General features: G+C 43.9%; 1 protein-coding gene across 1 annotated transcript in view; it reads left to right on the top strand.

Moving 5' to 3' along the window:
* LOC306846004 (protein O-GlcNAcase-like) overlaps positions 1 to 12,700 on the top strand; it is a gene marked incomplete at both ends in the record, with an annotated part of 36,196 nt that extends 23,496 nt beyond the window's left edge. The window contains 11 exons of the mRNA XM_079379056.1: positions 8,140 to 8,409; positions 8,677 to 8,760; positions 9,273 to 9,691; positions 9,847 to 10,021; positions 10,128 to 10,184; positions 10,970 to 11,055; positions 11,186 to 11,290; positions 11,379 to 11,470; positions 11,989 to 12,184; positions 12,302 to 12,458; positions 12,564 to 12,700. Coding sequence (XP_079235182.1) covers positions 8,140 to 8,409; positions 8,677 to 8,760; positions 9,273 to 9,691; positions 9,847 to 10,021; positions 10,128 to 10,184; positions 10,970 to 11,055; positions 11,186 to 11,290; positions 11,379 to 11,470; positions 11,989 to 12,184; positions 12,302 to 12,458; positions 12,564 to 12,700 — 1,778 coding nt within the window. The remainder of the gene's footprint in view (positions 1 to 8,139; positions 8,410 to 8,676; positions 8,761 to 9,272; positions 9,692 to 9,846; positions 10,022 to 10,127; positions 10,185 to 10,969; positions 11,056 to 11,185; positions 11,291 to 11,378; positions 11,471 to 11,988; positions 12,185 to 12,301; positions 12,459 to 12,563) is intronic.
* Positions 12,701 to 14,621: the final 1,921 nt, after the last annotated feature.

Genomic DNA, 14,621 nt, shown 5'->3' with positions numbered 1-14,621 from the left:
TTGCAGCCCATTCACAAAGCACGTCCCCTTCTACTAATAGTCAAGTCAAGTCAAGTCAAGTCAGCTTTATTGTCAATTCTTCCACATGTACAGCACATACATACAGAGAATTGCAATTGCATTACTCTCAGACCCTTGGTGCATACAGTTAACATTAAACACATTCAGATACAGATAAATACAGTTTAAACATATGTACATACAACTATACAAATATACAATGAGGATATTGTAGAAAAAAATAAGAATTAGATCGATAAGTGGCATAAGGCGCATGGCAGATAGAGTGCAAAACCAGTTAAATAAAAACAACACTGTGTAGATATATTTGTAGTGCAAAAGAGCTTATCAGTCTGAGGACATTGTAGAAAATAAAAAAAGAGAGATAGATAAAGTGCATAAGGCACATGGCAGAATAGATGGAGTGCAAACCAGTTGAATGTACAAAAACAAAACTGTGCAGATTTGTTTTGTTTTGTTTTGTTATGAGTGTAGTGCAAGAAGAGCTTATCAGTCTGTTAAAGTGACAAGTTCGGATAGCTTTTTGTCAGACTATCCGAAGAGGTAATTTGCAGTCAATGTTGGATAGGTAGTGATCAGCCAATGCTGCACAAGTGACAGGTGCCGGTCACAGTTTGTTGGTCGGTGGGGTGGGGGGGGTGGGGGGGGTCACAGAGTCAGAGTTCCTAGTGTGTTGCTGTGTTAAATGGGGGTGAAAGAGGGGAGGGGAGGGGGGGCAAGGACGGGAGGGAGTTCAGCTTCCTGACAGCCTGATGTATGAAGCTGTCCTTCAGTCTGCTGGTCCTCGCCTGGAGACTCCGCAGTCTCCTCCCTGATGGCAGCAGACTGAAGAAGCTGTGTGTCGGGTGGGTGGGATCGCCTGCAATGCGGAGGGCTTTGCGGGTGAGACGGGTGCTGTATATGTCCTTGAGGGAGGGGAGAGAGACACCAACGATCTTCTCAGCTGCTCTCATTATTCGTTGAAGTGACTTGCGGCAGGATGCGTTGCAAGCGCCATACCACACAGTGATGCAGCTGGTTAGGATGCTCTCGATGGTGCCCATGATGGGGGTCGGGGCTCTGGCTCTTCTGAGTTTGCGGAGGAAGTAGAGACGCTGCTGTGCTTTCTTGGCCAGTGCTACAGTGTTGTTAGTCCAGGAGAGGTCCTCAGTGATGTGCACACCCAGGAACTTGGTGCTGCTCACTCTCTCCACAGTCGCACCGTTGATGGTCAGAGGGGCATGCTGAGTGTGTACTCTCCTGAAGTCAACAACAATCTCCTTCGTCTTCTTCACATTCAGAGAGAGATTGTTGTCACTGCACCACCCGGCCAGACGGCTCACCTCGCTCCTGTAGTTTGTCTCATCTCTGTTGCTGATGAGACCCACCACAGTCGTGTCATCCGCAAACTTAATGAAAATGTTGGAGTTGTGTGATGGTGTGCAGTCGTGGGTCAGCAGAGTGAAGAGGAGGGGGCTCAGCACACATCCTTGGGGGGCCCCAGTGTTCAGTGTGATGGTGCTGGATGTGTTACTGCCGACCCGTACTGCTTGAGGTCTCCCGGTCAGGAAGTCCAACAGCCAGTTGCACAGAGAGGTATTGAGCCCCAGCTGGGCCAGTTTGTGAGTGAGCTGTTGAGGGATGATTGTGTTGAATGCTGAACTGAAGTCTATGAACAGCATCCTGGCATATGAGTCTTTTTTCTCCAGATGTGTGAGGGCTGGGTGGAGGGCAGTGGTGATGGCATCATCGGTCGAGCGGTTGGACCTATATGCAAACTGGAAGGGGTCCAGGGAGGGGGGGAGGACAGACTTGATGTGGTGCAAGACTAGCCGTTCAAAGCACTTCATGAGGATGGGAGTGAGTGCTATTGGATGGTAGTCATTGAAGCAGGATGGAGATGACTTCTTAGGGACTGGAATGATGGTGGTAGCTTTGAAGCATGTGGGGACAACAGCCTGATTTAGTGAGATGTTGAAGATGTCTGTGAAGACCTCAGTGAGTTCCACTGCACAGTCTCTCAGTACACGCCCAGGAATGTTGTCAGGACCCGGAGCTTTGCGTGCATTGATCCTGCTGAGAGATCTCCTCACACTGTCCGGGGACAGCGTCATCACCTGGTCACCGGGAGGAGGTGGAGTCTTCTGTGCAGTGGTGCTGTTTTGTGCCTCAAAGCGAGCAAAGAAGGCATTCAGCTCGTTCAGCAGGGGGATGGTGTTGTCACAGGTCTGTGGTGGGGGCTTGTAATCCGTAATGGTCTGTATCCCCTGCCACAGGCTCCGCGTGTCTCTGCTGTCGCTGAAACGATGGGCTATCCTCCTGGAGTACTGTCTCTTGGCCTCCTTGATGCCGCGGGATAGGTTGGCCCTAGCTGTCTTCAGGCCCTCCTCATCTCCAGCTCTAAAGGCAGCGTTCCGAGCCTTCAGGAGTCTGTAGACCTCCCCTGTCATCCACGGCTTCTGGTTGGCCCGGACAGTGATGGACTTTGTGACCGTTACATCATCAATGCACTTGGAGGTGTAGGCAGTAACAGTCTCTGAGTACTCTTGGAGGTCTGTAGTATTGTTGTATGTGGCAGCCTGTTTAAACATATTCCAGTCAGTGGTGTCAAAGCAGTCTTGAAGTGCCTCTGACGACCCTTCCGGCCACACTTGAATCTGTTTGTGAACTGGTTTGGTGACTTTAACGAGCGGTCTGTATGCAGGCATTAGCATGACAGTGATGTGGTCTGAGGCTCCGAGGTGGGGGAGGGGGAGGGCCTTGTAAGCTCCTCTCTGGGTGGTGTAAACAAAGTCCAGGGTGTTTTTTCCCCTTGTTGGAAAGTCTATGTGTTGGTGAATTTTTGGGAACACACTCTTTAAGTCTGCGTGATTGAAATCCCCAGCCAAGATAAGAAAGGCATCTGGGTGGGCTGTCTGCTGCTCACTGGTGTGCTGGTACAGTTCATTTAGCGCCTCACTCCTGATGTTGTTGTTGGAGCTGGGAGGGATGTATACAGCAACGAGCAGTATGGCTGTATATTCCCTCGGTAGATAGAACGGCCGGCACTTAATAATCATAAACTCCACCAGGGGTGAGCAGTGTTTGCAGACCACAACAGCGTCGCGACACCACGCATCATTGATGTAAACACAAAGCCCGCCGCCGCGGATCTTACCTCCCTCGACGAGAGCTCTGTCAGCTCGATAGCATGTTAGCTGGTCGAGCTGTATGGCGCAGTCCGGTACGCTGTTGTTAAGCCATGTTTCCGTAAACACAAAAACACAACAGTCTCTTACAGTCCTCTGAGTAGAGCGGAGTAGTCGGATGTAGTCCAGTTTATTGTCCAAAGAGCGTACATTCGCCAGTACGATGGTGGGGATAGCTGGCTTGTGTGGGTTGGCCGCTAGCCTAGCTCGGATACCTCCGCGCTTACCCCTCTTCTGCTTCCTCTCACGCCGCTTGTAGCGCCTCCGCTGTGGGCGAGATGCAGTAGTGGGGGTCGGTGATGGAGAAGGCCTTCGGAGCAGACCGAGGTCTCGCAGCTCTTCAGCGTGCGCGGAGTTTAACTCTAAAAATGTGGTTCTGCCGACATCGAGCAGAAACTCACGACTGTATGCGCGCTTAAAGACAGGTAGACGAGACGAAGATGTGCAAAAACATTGCGACTTACAAGACAAAAAACACGAAAACACCGGTTTGTCGGGAGAGAGAGAAGCTGCTGCGACTGCGCGCGCCGCCATCTTAGGTTTTTTTTCCTAAAAAAAATAGGAGCAGATCATCCCCACCTGATTACACCCATTGAACCTGTACGTCTCGGGCCTCCTGGAGGTCCAGCAGCAATCAGAACCAGGTTAGGTTGGACATTACAAGGCCCAACACGCTTTCTACAACAACAGCTCCACCCTCAGCAATGCTTGCATATATCTGTCAACCCTCAAATGGAAGAACTTTTCCGGAATGTGGAGAGACTTTGGCAAGGTGATGCCATCCCACACAAAAATGAGAGACTGTCTGTACGATCAAAACAAGATCAAATGGCAATGGACCTGTTACAAACCAGAACTACCAGAATCATGGTAGATGGAGTAAACCGCTATGCAACACCGCTGCTGAGGAAAGCTGATATGCCTCACCTTCATGTCACTATGGACTCGGTCATGCCCAACTTGAAGAGCACAGAGCGACGACTATCAAAGGATCCCGTCAAGGCAGCTACATACAATGAAGAAATCAAGAAACTAGAGAATTCTGGCTATGTAGTTAAGCTCACCATGGACTCTGTGATCACTGGAGGAGAATCTTGGTTTATTCCCCACCACATGGCTCAGCATAACGGTAAAAATCGTATGGTGTTCAATTGCTCCTTTGAGCACAAGGGTCAAAACATGAACCACTACCTCCTTGCTGGACCTGCACTCGGCCCTTCCCTTTTGGGAGTACTGTTGCGTTTCAGAGAGCATACTGTCGCAGTAAGTGGCGATATAAAGGGTATGTTTCATCAGGTCCGCTTACTGCCTGAAGACAAACATCTTCTCCGCTTTATCTGGCGTGATCTTGAACCCCGTAACCCTCCCAGTATTTATGAGTGGCAAGTGCTGCCCTTTGGCACAACCTGCAGCCCCTGTTGTGCCATCTATGCTGTACAGCGCCATGCTTTGGACAACACACAACCTGATGACACCCTTAGATCCACAGTTGAACGGAACTTCTACGTAGACAACTGCCTCAAGAGCGTAAGGTTCCCGGATGATGCCAAACAGTTAGTGGATGATTTGCGTGGCCTCCTTGGCAGTGGTGGGTTTGAGATTCGACAATGGGCCTGCAATATGCCAAATGTCATTGATCACCTTCCTAGGGAGGCTCGATCAGACAGCATTGAGCTTTGGCTATCACATGACAAAGTTGAACCTCAAGAATCCACTCTTGGTTTGAGATGGAACTATGACGCAGACCTCCTTGGTTACAAACACCGTCCAGTATCACGAACCAGACCTACTATTAGACCTGGTCCGGCACATTTATAAGGTGACAGCAAGCCAGTATGACCCTTTGGGATTCATTCTTCCTTTCACCACCCGTGCTAAAATTCTGATCCAACTGTTGTGGCACAAACAAAGAGATTGGGATGATCCCATGTTACCAACAGACTTATTGAAAGCCTGGAACGAGTGGGAGAATGAGCTCCCCATCCTTTCTGAAGTTACTCTTCCGCGTTGCTATGTTTCAGCAGATATGGACAAACCCAATGTCACAAGACAAATTCACATCTTCTGTGACGCTTCAGAACAAGCATACGGCTCTGTGTCATACCCTAGAACTGAAGATGAAGAGGGCAAAACTCAGCTTGAATTCCTGATCGCCAGATCCAAAGTTGCCCCCAAACGCAAACAAACTGTTCCTAGACTCGAGCTAAGTGCAGCTCTTATTGGTGCCCAACTATCAAAGCTGCTTGAAAACGAACTCGCCATTGAAATCGACCGAGTGGTCTTGTGGTCTGATTCGACCACAGTTCTTTCATGGCTAAGATCTGAGTCCTGCACCTACAAAGTCTTCGTAGGGACTAGGGTAGCAGAAATTCAAGACCTAACTGACCAACATGAATGGCGATACGTAAACTCTCCTAGGAACCCTGCAGATGATCTCACAAGGGGGCGCAGTTTAATAGAGCTTGCGACACCAAACAGATGGAGTCAAGGCCCACCATTCTTACTACAAGCCGAATCAGAGTGGCCAACTATGCCAATCCTTAAAACCTCTGAGGATGAGGTGGAAAGGAGAAAGGGTGTATTCTGTGGAGTCACAAGAATGCCAAATCGCTTAAACCTCAGTGATTACAGTTCCTGGAAAGACCTGCTTGAAGCCACAGTCCAGCACAGTCAAAGTGACTCAAACCATTCAAGTTCACCTGCAGCTAAAGACTATGTGACAGCCGAACGTCTCATCTTCCAAAATATCCAACAAGACAGCTTCCCAGAGGAATATGAACAACTAAAAACTGGTAAGCCTATATTAACTACGAGCCGCTTACTCACTTTAGCCCCAGAGTTTGATGAATCCAGTCAGCTTATACGTGTTGGAGGATGTCTACGTCGTGCTGAAGGTCTAGAACTCCAGACAATTCACCCAATAGTCCTAGATCCTCACCATTCAGCAACCAAACTACTCATACAGGACTATGACAGTAAGCTGTGTCACCCAGGACCGGAACGGGTATTTGCTGAAATGAGAAGAAATGTGTGGATACTAAGAGGTCGTGAGGCAGTCCGTAAATCCCAACACAACTGCATAGAATGTCGTAAGTGGAAGGCTAAACCTGAGGTCCCTAAAATGGCTGATTTACCTCCAGCACGTCTGAGACTCCACAAACCTCCCTTTTACAGCACTGGTATGGATTGCTTTGGACCTTTCCAAATCAAGATAGGAAGACGCTGTGAAAAAAGATGGGGTATAATCTTCAAGTGTCTCACGACTCGATGTGTACACATTGACCTCCTCACATCTATAGACACAGATTCCTTCCTTATGGCTCTGAGAAGATTTATTGCACGCCGAGGCACCCCCTCTGAACTGCTGTCTGACCGAGGCACTAACTTCCAGGGTGGAGAGAGAGAGCTGAAAGAAGCCCTAACAAATTGTAGCCAAGAGCTTCAACAACATCTCGCCAAACAAAAAATCACATTCCGCTTTAACCCTCCTAATGCTCCCCACTTTGGTGGCATCTGGGAAAGGGAGATTCGATCCCTTAAAAATGCCCTCCGTACAGTGGTAGGTGCACAAACAGTGACAGAGGAAGTTCTTCAAACAGTGCTCATTGAGATAGAGGGAATTCTCAACAGTAAGCCCCTAGGATATGTCTCCTCCAACGTAGCTGACTTAGATCCAGTTACCCCAAATCTCCTGCTCATGGGGCGGCCAGACAGCTCTCTACCTCAAGTGACGTACCCTGCTAATGATCTCATAGGACGACGCAGATGGAGACAAAGCCAAGTCCTCACTGATCATTTCTGGTCAAGCTTTGTGAGATACTACTTGCCTAATCTCCAGTTACGACACAAATGGCATGCAGAGACAAAAAACCTTGCAGTTGGATCTGTCGTAATGTTGGTTGACCCTCAACTACCACGGGCCCTCTGGTTAATTGGGAGAGTGGTCTAAACATTCCCTGGAGCAGATGGACACGTAAGGTCTGCAGAGGTCAACGTTAAGGGTCGACTATATACGCGGCCTGTTACCCGTCTCATTAACCTACCAGAGATTGCCGATGAGAATGGCACCAACGTCAAACCAACAGGCTCTTAACTTAAGATTCAGAAACAAATATGCCCTGCATATTTGGGGGCGGCGATGTTAAGGAGATCTAACCAATCAGAGACTACTTTAGTGGTGACGTTGAGAAAGGACGATAGGTGGCAAGCTGGAAACTTCCCGACCTATCCTGTCAGAGAGCGGAGTAAGAGAATGAACAAGTGTTCCAGAGTTCCTGATCTTAATCTTTGAAGTTTGCCTAGTTTGTGTGCGTTCATGCGAAATTGTAAGTCTATATACTTCCGTGTGATATTTAATGTGGTTATCCTACCATGTTGCGGCTTTGTTTACAGAAATTATCGAGTTGTTTGTCTCCTCAGATTTCTTCGAATGCACGCTGCCGTAGTTACCATAAATATAATAGATTGTGCATATAAAGTTATTTATTTTCCTTATTCTTTATGTATCATTGCTCTGATGCAACATAACTTAGTTAACAAATCTTTAGATATTGCTTTGTCATAGGCTCCTTAATCCTGTTCATATACAACGATAACCCAGCACTTTATAATACACACGGAGAATTTGCAAATGCCTGTTATACATGCTAAATGCGCCATCTAAAGGGCAATTTAAGTATTGCGACTAACTAAGAATTGTATTAGATAAATACCATGTATGTATGTTGTAATTATATCATTGTAATTTGTTTGTTTATTTGTTTATTTCAGACCACACACACTTTCAACAGTAAAGACAGAAATGTTTTGAATCCTGTACTGTGTTTTTACTGACACCCTGGGGCGAGCACAATTTACTAATCAGCACCTATAGTACAAACTTTCCTACAGTCAGTTTGTTAGAGAAACCACATTTCTAACATTCACATATTTTGTCATCGCTCTCCTATAGGAAATAAGGTGATATCACGGGAACTGAGTCCTGAATCACTAGGTGAGGTCCAGTCGGTGCTTCGAAGGCCACCCCTCATTTGGGACAACCTTCATGCTAATGATTATGACTCCCGACGTGTCTTCCTGGGGCCTTTTAAGGGCCGCCCCCCCGGACTCAGGGCCCATCTGAGGGGTCTGCTGCTAAATCCAAACTGCGAATTTGAAGCCAATTTCATCCCTCTGCATACCCTAGGAAGCTGGTATAAAGAAGGAAAGGAGGAGGGGAAAGGTGAGAGCAGAATGGAGGATAGAGAGGCTTAAATATGGATATAGATATGTTAAGATTATGAGATTGATTCCCAGGGCATGCAAAATCTGATAAAATGTATATCTTGAATGGAATGTAAGTTGTTTTGTATAAAAGCACCTGCTACTGTAAATTCAGTAATGTAAAAACGTAAAGCGTTTAAACATTTAATGAACAAACATACAGTAGCACTCAATAGAAGTATAAAGAAATATTCTACCCTTTGCTGACCTAGCATAACCTCTGTAGGTGAAGAGGCCTATAGTGTGGATAGAGCGTTGTCATCTGCCTTGCAAGACTGGATGAAGGAGCTCAGCCTTCCTCTGCACCCTGGTAAAGCATCCTGAAACATCTGTTTAAAAAAACCTCTATTTATTTGTACATTTGAAAAGTAAAAATATAAAAAATATTTAACTTTTTATTTGTTATTTCATAAAATGTAATAATGACTAAAAACATTTTTATTAAAATTATTATTTTATTAACATTTTTGTGCTATTTATGTATTAGTATAGTAATTAGTAATATTTGTAACTAGCTTTTATTTATAATTTTTTTTTTATTTGAATTTTCATTTTAGTTTAAGTTTTAGTAATGTTGTTATGTGCTTTTGTTTTTAATTAGTTGTATTGTATTTTTACAATTGTATTTTTTTATTTCTGTTTATTTCAGTGTTAGGTTCACTAATTTTGGTACTTAAACTTATTTTATTTCAGCTAGTTTCAGCTAATGTTCTTGAGTTTTAAGTTTAATTTATACTTATTGATTATTGTCACAAAGAATCTGTTTTAAGTGCTGACATGAATCTGATTTTGAGTCCAATTATTGCTCACTGTTTCTTTTAGGACATCAAGTGAGGCCTACAGATCTCAAGCCCTTAATGCTCTCTGTTAAATCAAAGTCCTCCGATAGCTCAGACAATCAATGTGGAGCCCAGCCCAAATGCCCCATAACCTCTTCCCGGAGCACAGGGGCTCTTGCTAGCGATGAAATCCCAGCAGACCCTGTTATGAGCCAGGATCTGAAAGCTGGGGAGAACCAGGTCTCCAGGAGCTTCAGCCATGAAAAGACCTCTAGAAGGGGATTGTGTTCTGGGAGGGTTCCTCTCAGCGAGGCCCAGGTCCGGCTGCTTGTAGGCCTGTACTACCTGCCTCATGAACATGGACCACCTGCTCAGAATCTGCTGCAGGACCTCACGTGGCTCAAAGCCAACTGTCACTGCGTCAGTGTCAATGGCAATGGCAAGAAGGCCTCGCCACAGAAGGTGAAAAGATCCTTTTTATTAAATATATTCACTATCAATTCACTTGTCATTTGATTTGTTTTTTAATAAAGTTGATGATATTGAGATTATAGCAATGATTCATCATGAAAGTGGTATTTGGTTGAGGTTTTTGTTGTAAATATTTGCTCTCTCAGGTAGAGGAATGGCGGGAGCGTGCGGGCCGTTTCCTGGCTGCGTGTGATGATGTGGCTTTACTGCACGGTGCTGTTGTGAACAGCATCAATAGGGCTGTTCTCTACGACCTTTACCCTTATATCTGGGACTTGAGAAACACCCTGCTGGTGGCCAAGGCTTTCATCTGCTGGCTAGGTGAGAGACAGTAGGGATGATTTGATTAGGCCTTTTCCCCTCATGTGATAAATAAAAAGTGAAGAACCCATCTCCCATCTTCTCACAAGTATATTTCCTTTCACAGAGGGGCGTATACTGAGTGAAGGTTCTCCACTAGGTTCCTGGAAGAACTGCTTCCACTGTGAGTGTCAAACATGCACCTATACACTGTAGCATATTCATTTCTGCATATTTAGTTTTCTGAAGTCTATATTAGCTTTGTGTGAAGAAAAGAAAGAAATGTAGAAATATTTAGAAATGTTGTGCTGCTCTGCAGCTCTCAAATCCGATTCATGTTAGTTTACACTGGTTTTCTGTGGTCTGTGAGATATTTTTAAAGAAATTAAAAATACTTCTACTTAGCAGGGGTGCATAACATTAATCAAAAGTGACATTTATGTACATTATTTCTATTAAATAAAGAGTTTTGGAAAACATCAGTTTCCACAAAAATATTAAGCAGCATAACTGTTTTCAACATTGATAATAATATAAAAATAATTTTGAACACCGAATGAGCATATCAGAATATTTTCTAAACAATCACGTAACACAGCTTTGCAATCACAGGCATAAATTAGATTTTCAGATATATTAAATAGAAAAACGTTATTTTAATTTGCAATAATGTTCAAATCAAATAAATGCGGCCTCAGTGACCAATGCAAAAATATAAAACTTTTTACCAACTCTAAGCTTTTGAACAGTAGTTTATTCAAACAGTAGTATGTTCAAATATGGTTCATCAAAAATATGGTGCACCAAAAAATGTGACATCAGTGTCAGACACATTAAAACCTAATCTTGTAACTGACAGAAATAAGACACATTTGAATATGTATACAGTTAAATAACACAAATAGATTTGTTTAAACCTACTGGCTCCTGCAGTGGATTGATACACTTGATGTTTGGGATTGTTCACAGGGTGTGGAGCATCTTCAGGGGCGGAGCTGCATGGTGTGGAGGTGGAGCCATGGGTGTTTAAAGGAGGACTATCTGGAGAGGTGCAGGTAGGAACGATATAATTAATGATTCAGTTATAAATTACATTATATTAGGTTTTGATTTGTTGTAGTTTTTTCAGCCTCCTTTTCCTGTCTTGTTCTTGTTTTGTCTGCCTCTGGTGTTGGTGTGAATCAGATGCTTCTGCCTGTGGGGACCAGCAGTGAGTTGTTCAGTCACCCTCCCCCTCTGTTCCCCACCTCTCGACTTTATAATATACGGCCATTCCAGCAAAAAGACAAGGTGACTCAAGCACACTTGGTAACCAATTGATTCAACCTCATTACACATTTCTGACTCTTCTCATTGTTTTGATTTTTCACAACTCTAGGTGGAGCTGTACCAAATGGTGCGTCAGTTGCATCAGAGGGGTAAAGGGAGCCAGGATGCTGCCATCTCTCATCCAGATTTAATTGGGGACAGGCAAGAATTGCTCTCAAGCATATCACAGCCCCTATATAAAATGTTCTGACTTTATTGCTCAGTAGATGCCTCCATCTGAGCACAAACTATATCTTCTCATTGCGGTCACTGATTTCTGAGATTGAGAAGTGACATTAAATACATTTATAATGTTACAAAAAAAAAAAAATGTGACACTGAAGACTGGAATAACGGCTGCTCAACAATCAGCCATGCCATTACTGGAATAAATTTCATTTAAATATATATTAAAATAAAATATGAATTAAAAATATTAACAATATTGCTGTTCTTACTAATAAATGCAGCCTTGGAGAACTTGTGCAGACTCATTTCTAAAACATTAAAAAATCGTACCGACCCTAAACATTTGAATGGTACTTTATATAAAGAGAAAACACATTCTGTAAGAAAATAAAAGAAAAACAGGTTGCACTATAATTTAATTCCTTAATGTTTTGCAGTCCTGAGGTATATGAGAAATATCAGCCTCTTTCTGGTGTGTGTTTGTGTTTTAGGTGTCTGGGTGCGTCTCTGGCCTTGTGCCCAGAGTACAGCTTGGTTCTGGAGGATGAACTGGGTGTATGTGGGTGCGCTGTGGGTATTTTGGATGTCCGCTCCTTTGCCAAACGATGTCAGGCCACCTGGCTACCTGCTATGAGGGACAAATATCCTTCACGTCCCCATGGAGCAAGTGGACATACTGCAACAAAGGTAAGAGTTAAAGCTAAACACACAACCACACTTATTATGCAGTACTTTTTTAATGGTGCAATAGTAACATCTAATCCTGACTTGTCTTGAATTGTACTTTCTCCTCCAAACCCCTAGGAGGCACTGCTGTATTTCCATGAAGAACAGGACTATCCAGACTGCCTGCTGTATCATTTCCCATCTCAGCTCAGGCTTGAGGCTCTTCCTGAACTGGTGGACTGTAGCGTCAGTCGTAGCCTCCTCACAGCCCTGCTAACGGCCCTCAAAGCTAACGGTGAACTAACGCTGATTTTAAGCATATTTCCAGACTGGCTGATAGTATTCTTCAATAATATCATTGATATTAGCCTAGAGTATTTCATTTCTCTTTCTTCCTCAGGTTCACAGGGTGTATTTTGCGAGGTCCAGCCTACAGATGGATTACGGATGGAATTTCTGACAAAGCTGGGATTTCTGGAGATCCTCCGTGGTGAAGCACGGCCTAGAGAAGGTGTAGTTTTGGGGAGGCTGTTGTAAGCAAATATCCAAAACACACAGGATTCAGCTGAAAGAAAATCAGATTTTAAATGAACATGTTGCCATGTTTGAGGCTGGAGCTGTGGTTATAGTTGTGCTTAGAAAAATGGTTGGGCTTAGAAAGTGCTTTGGTGAAGCATTAAGGTCTAAACCCCCCACCCCCACAAATAAACAAAATGCATTTTGCATGCCAAAATCAAATCCAATAAATTAAAAAATATATATATTGTACTATGATGATCTGCAATTTTTAAAGGCTTTTTAGGCATTTACATTTCAGAGAATAAAAACAATTTGGCATCGGGCTGCTTGTTATTTGTTTTAGTGTTAAAGTATTTTGTTTGTTAATATTTTATTTATAATAGTACAAGCCACAATAAAAATGTACATTTAACAAAACAACCCATGACTTTGGAAAATAGGACTGGGCTTCAGAGAAACGTACAGTGGGGCAAATAAGTATTTGATACACTGCCGATTTTTCAAGTTTTCCCACTTACCAAGAATGGAGAGATCTGTAATTTTCACTGTGAGACAGAATATGTAAAAAAAATCAAGAAAATCACATTGCATGATTTTTTAACAATTAATTTCCATTTTATTGCATGAAATAAATATTTGATACAATAGAAAAATAGAACTTTATATTTGGTACAGAAACCTTTGTTTACAATTACAGAGGTCAGACGTTTCCTGTAGTTCTTGACCAGGTTTGCACACACTGCAGCAGGGATTTTGGCCCACTCCTCCATACAGGTCTTCTCCAGATCTTTCAGGTTTTTGGGCTGCCGCTGGGCAACACAGAGTTTCAGCTCCCTCCATAGATTTTCTATTGGGTTCAGGTCTGGAGACGGGCTAGGCCACTCCAGGACCTTGAAATGCTTCTTACGGAGCCACTCCTTAGTTACCCTTGCTGTGTGTTTGGGGCCATTGTCATGCTGGAAGACCCAGCCATGACCCATCTTCAATGCTCTTACTGAGGGAAGGAGGTTGTTGCCCAAAATCTCGCGATACATGGCCCCATCCATCCTCCCCTCAATACGGTGCAGTCGTCCTGTCCCCTTTGCAGAAAAGCACCCCCAAAGCATGATGTTTCCACCCCCATGCTTCACGATTGGGATGGTGTTCTTGGGATTGTACTCATCCTTCTTCCTCCAAACACGGCGAGTGGAGTTTATACCAAAAAGTTCTATTTTGGTCTCATCTGACCACATGACCTTCTCCCATGCCTCCTCTGGATCCTCCAGATGGTCTTTGGAAAACTTCAGACGGGCCTGGACATGTGCTGGCTTGAGCAGGGGGACCTTGCACACGCTGCAGGATTTTAATCCATGACGGTGTAGTGTGTTACTAATGGTAACCGTTGAGACTGTGGTCCCAGCTCTCTTCAGGTCATTGACCAGGTCCTCCCATGAGGTTCTAGGCTGATTAATACAGGTAATGAGTGGAGGATAGGAGGGCTTCTTAAAGACAAACTAACAGGTCTGTGAGAGCCAGCATTCTTGCTGGTTGGTAGGTGATCAAATACTTATTTCATGCAATAAAATGGAAGTTAATTATTTAAAAATCATACAATGTGATTTTCTGGATTTTTAAAAAATATTCTGTCTCTCACAGTTGATCTGTACCTACGATGAAAATTACAGATGTCTCCATTCTTTGTAAGTGGGAAAACTTGAAAAATCGGCAGTGTATAAATACTTATTTGACCCACTGTAGATATGGTATGTGTTTACACTGAAAGTAGTTGTGGGACTATCAGAGATTGTCTGTAGGCACTTTTTGTGATTATTTTTAAATTTCTTGATATTTAGTCACATTGGACACATGTGAACAGGCCTTTAGGCTTTATGGTCAAAGCTGGGGGCTTTGTGAAAAAACATAAGGGACAAAATGAGAACTTAATAGTGATCACTTGTTT

The sequence above is a fragment of the Barbus barbus genome (genome assembly GCF_936440315.1).
Source record: "Barbus barbus genome assembly, chromosome: 1".
Classification (NCBI taxonomy): domain Eukaryota; kingdom Metazoa; phylum Chordata; class Actinopteri; order Cypriniformes; family Cyprinidae; genus Barbus; species Barbus barbus.
The sequence above is the reverse complement of the archived record's forward strand: the minus strand, read 5'-3'. Positions and strand labels throughout refer to the sequence as shown.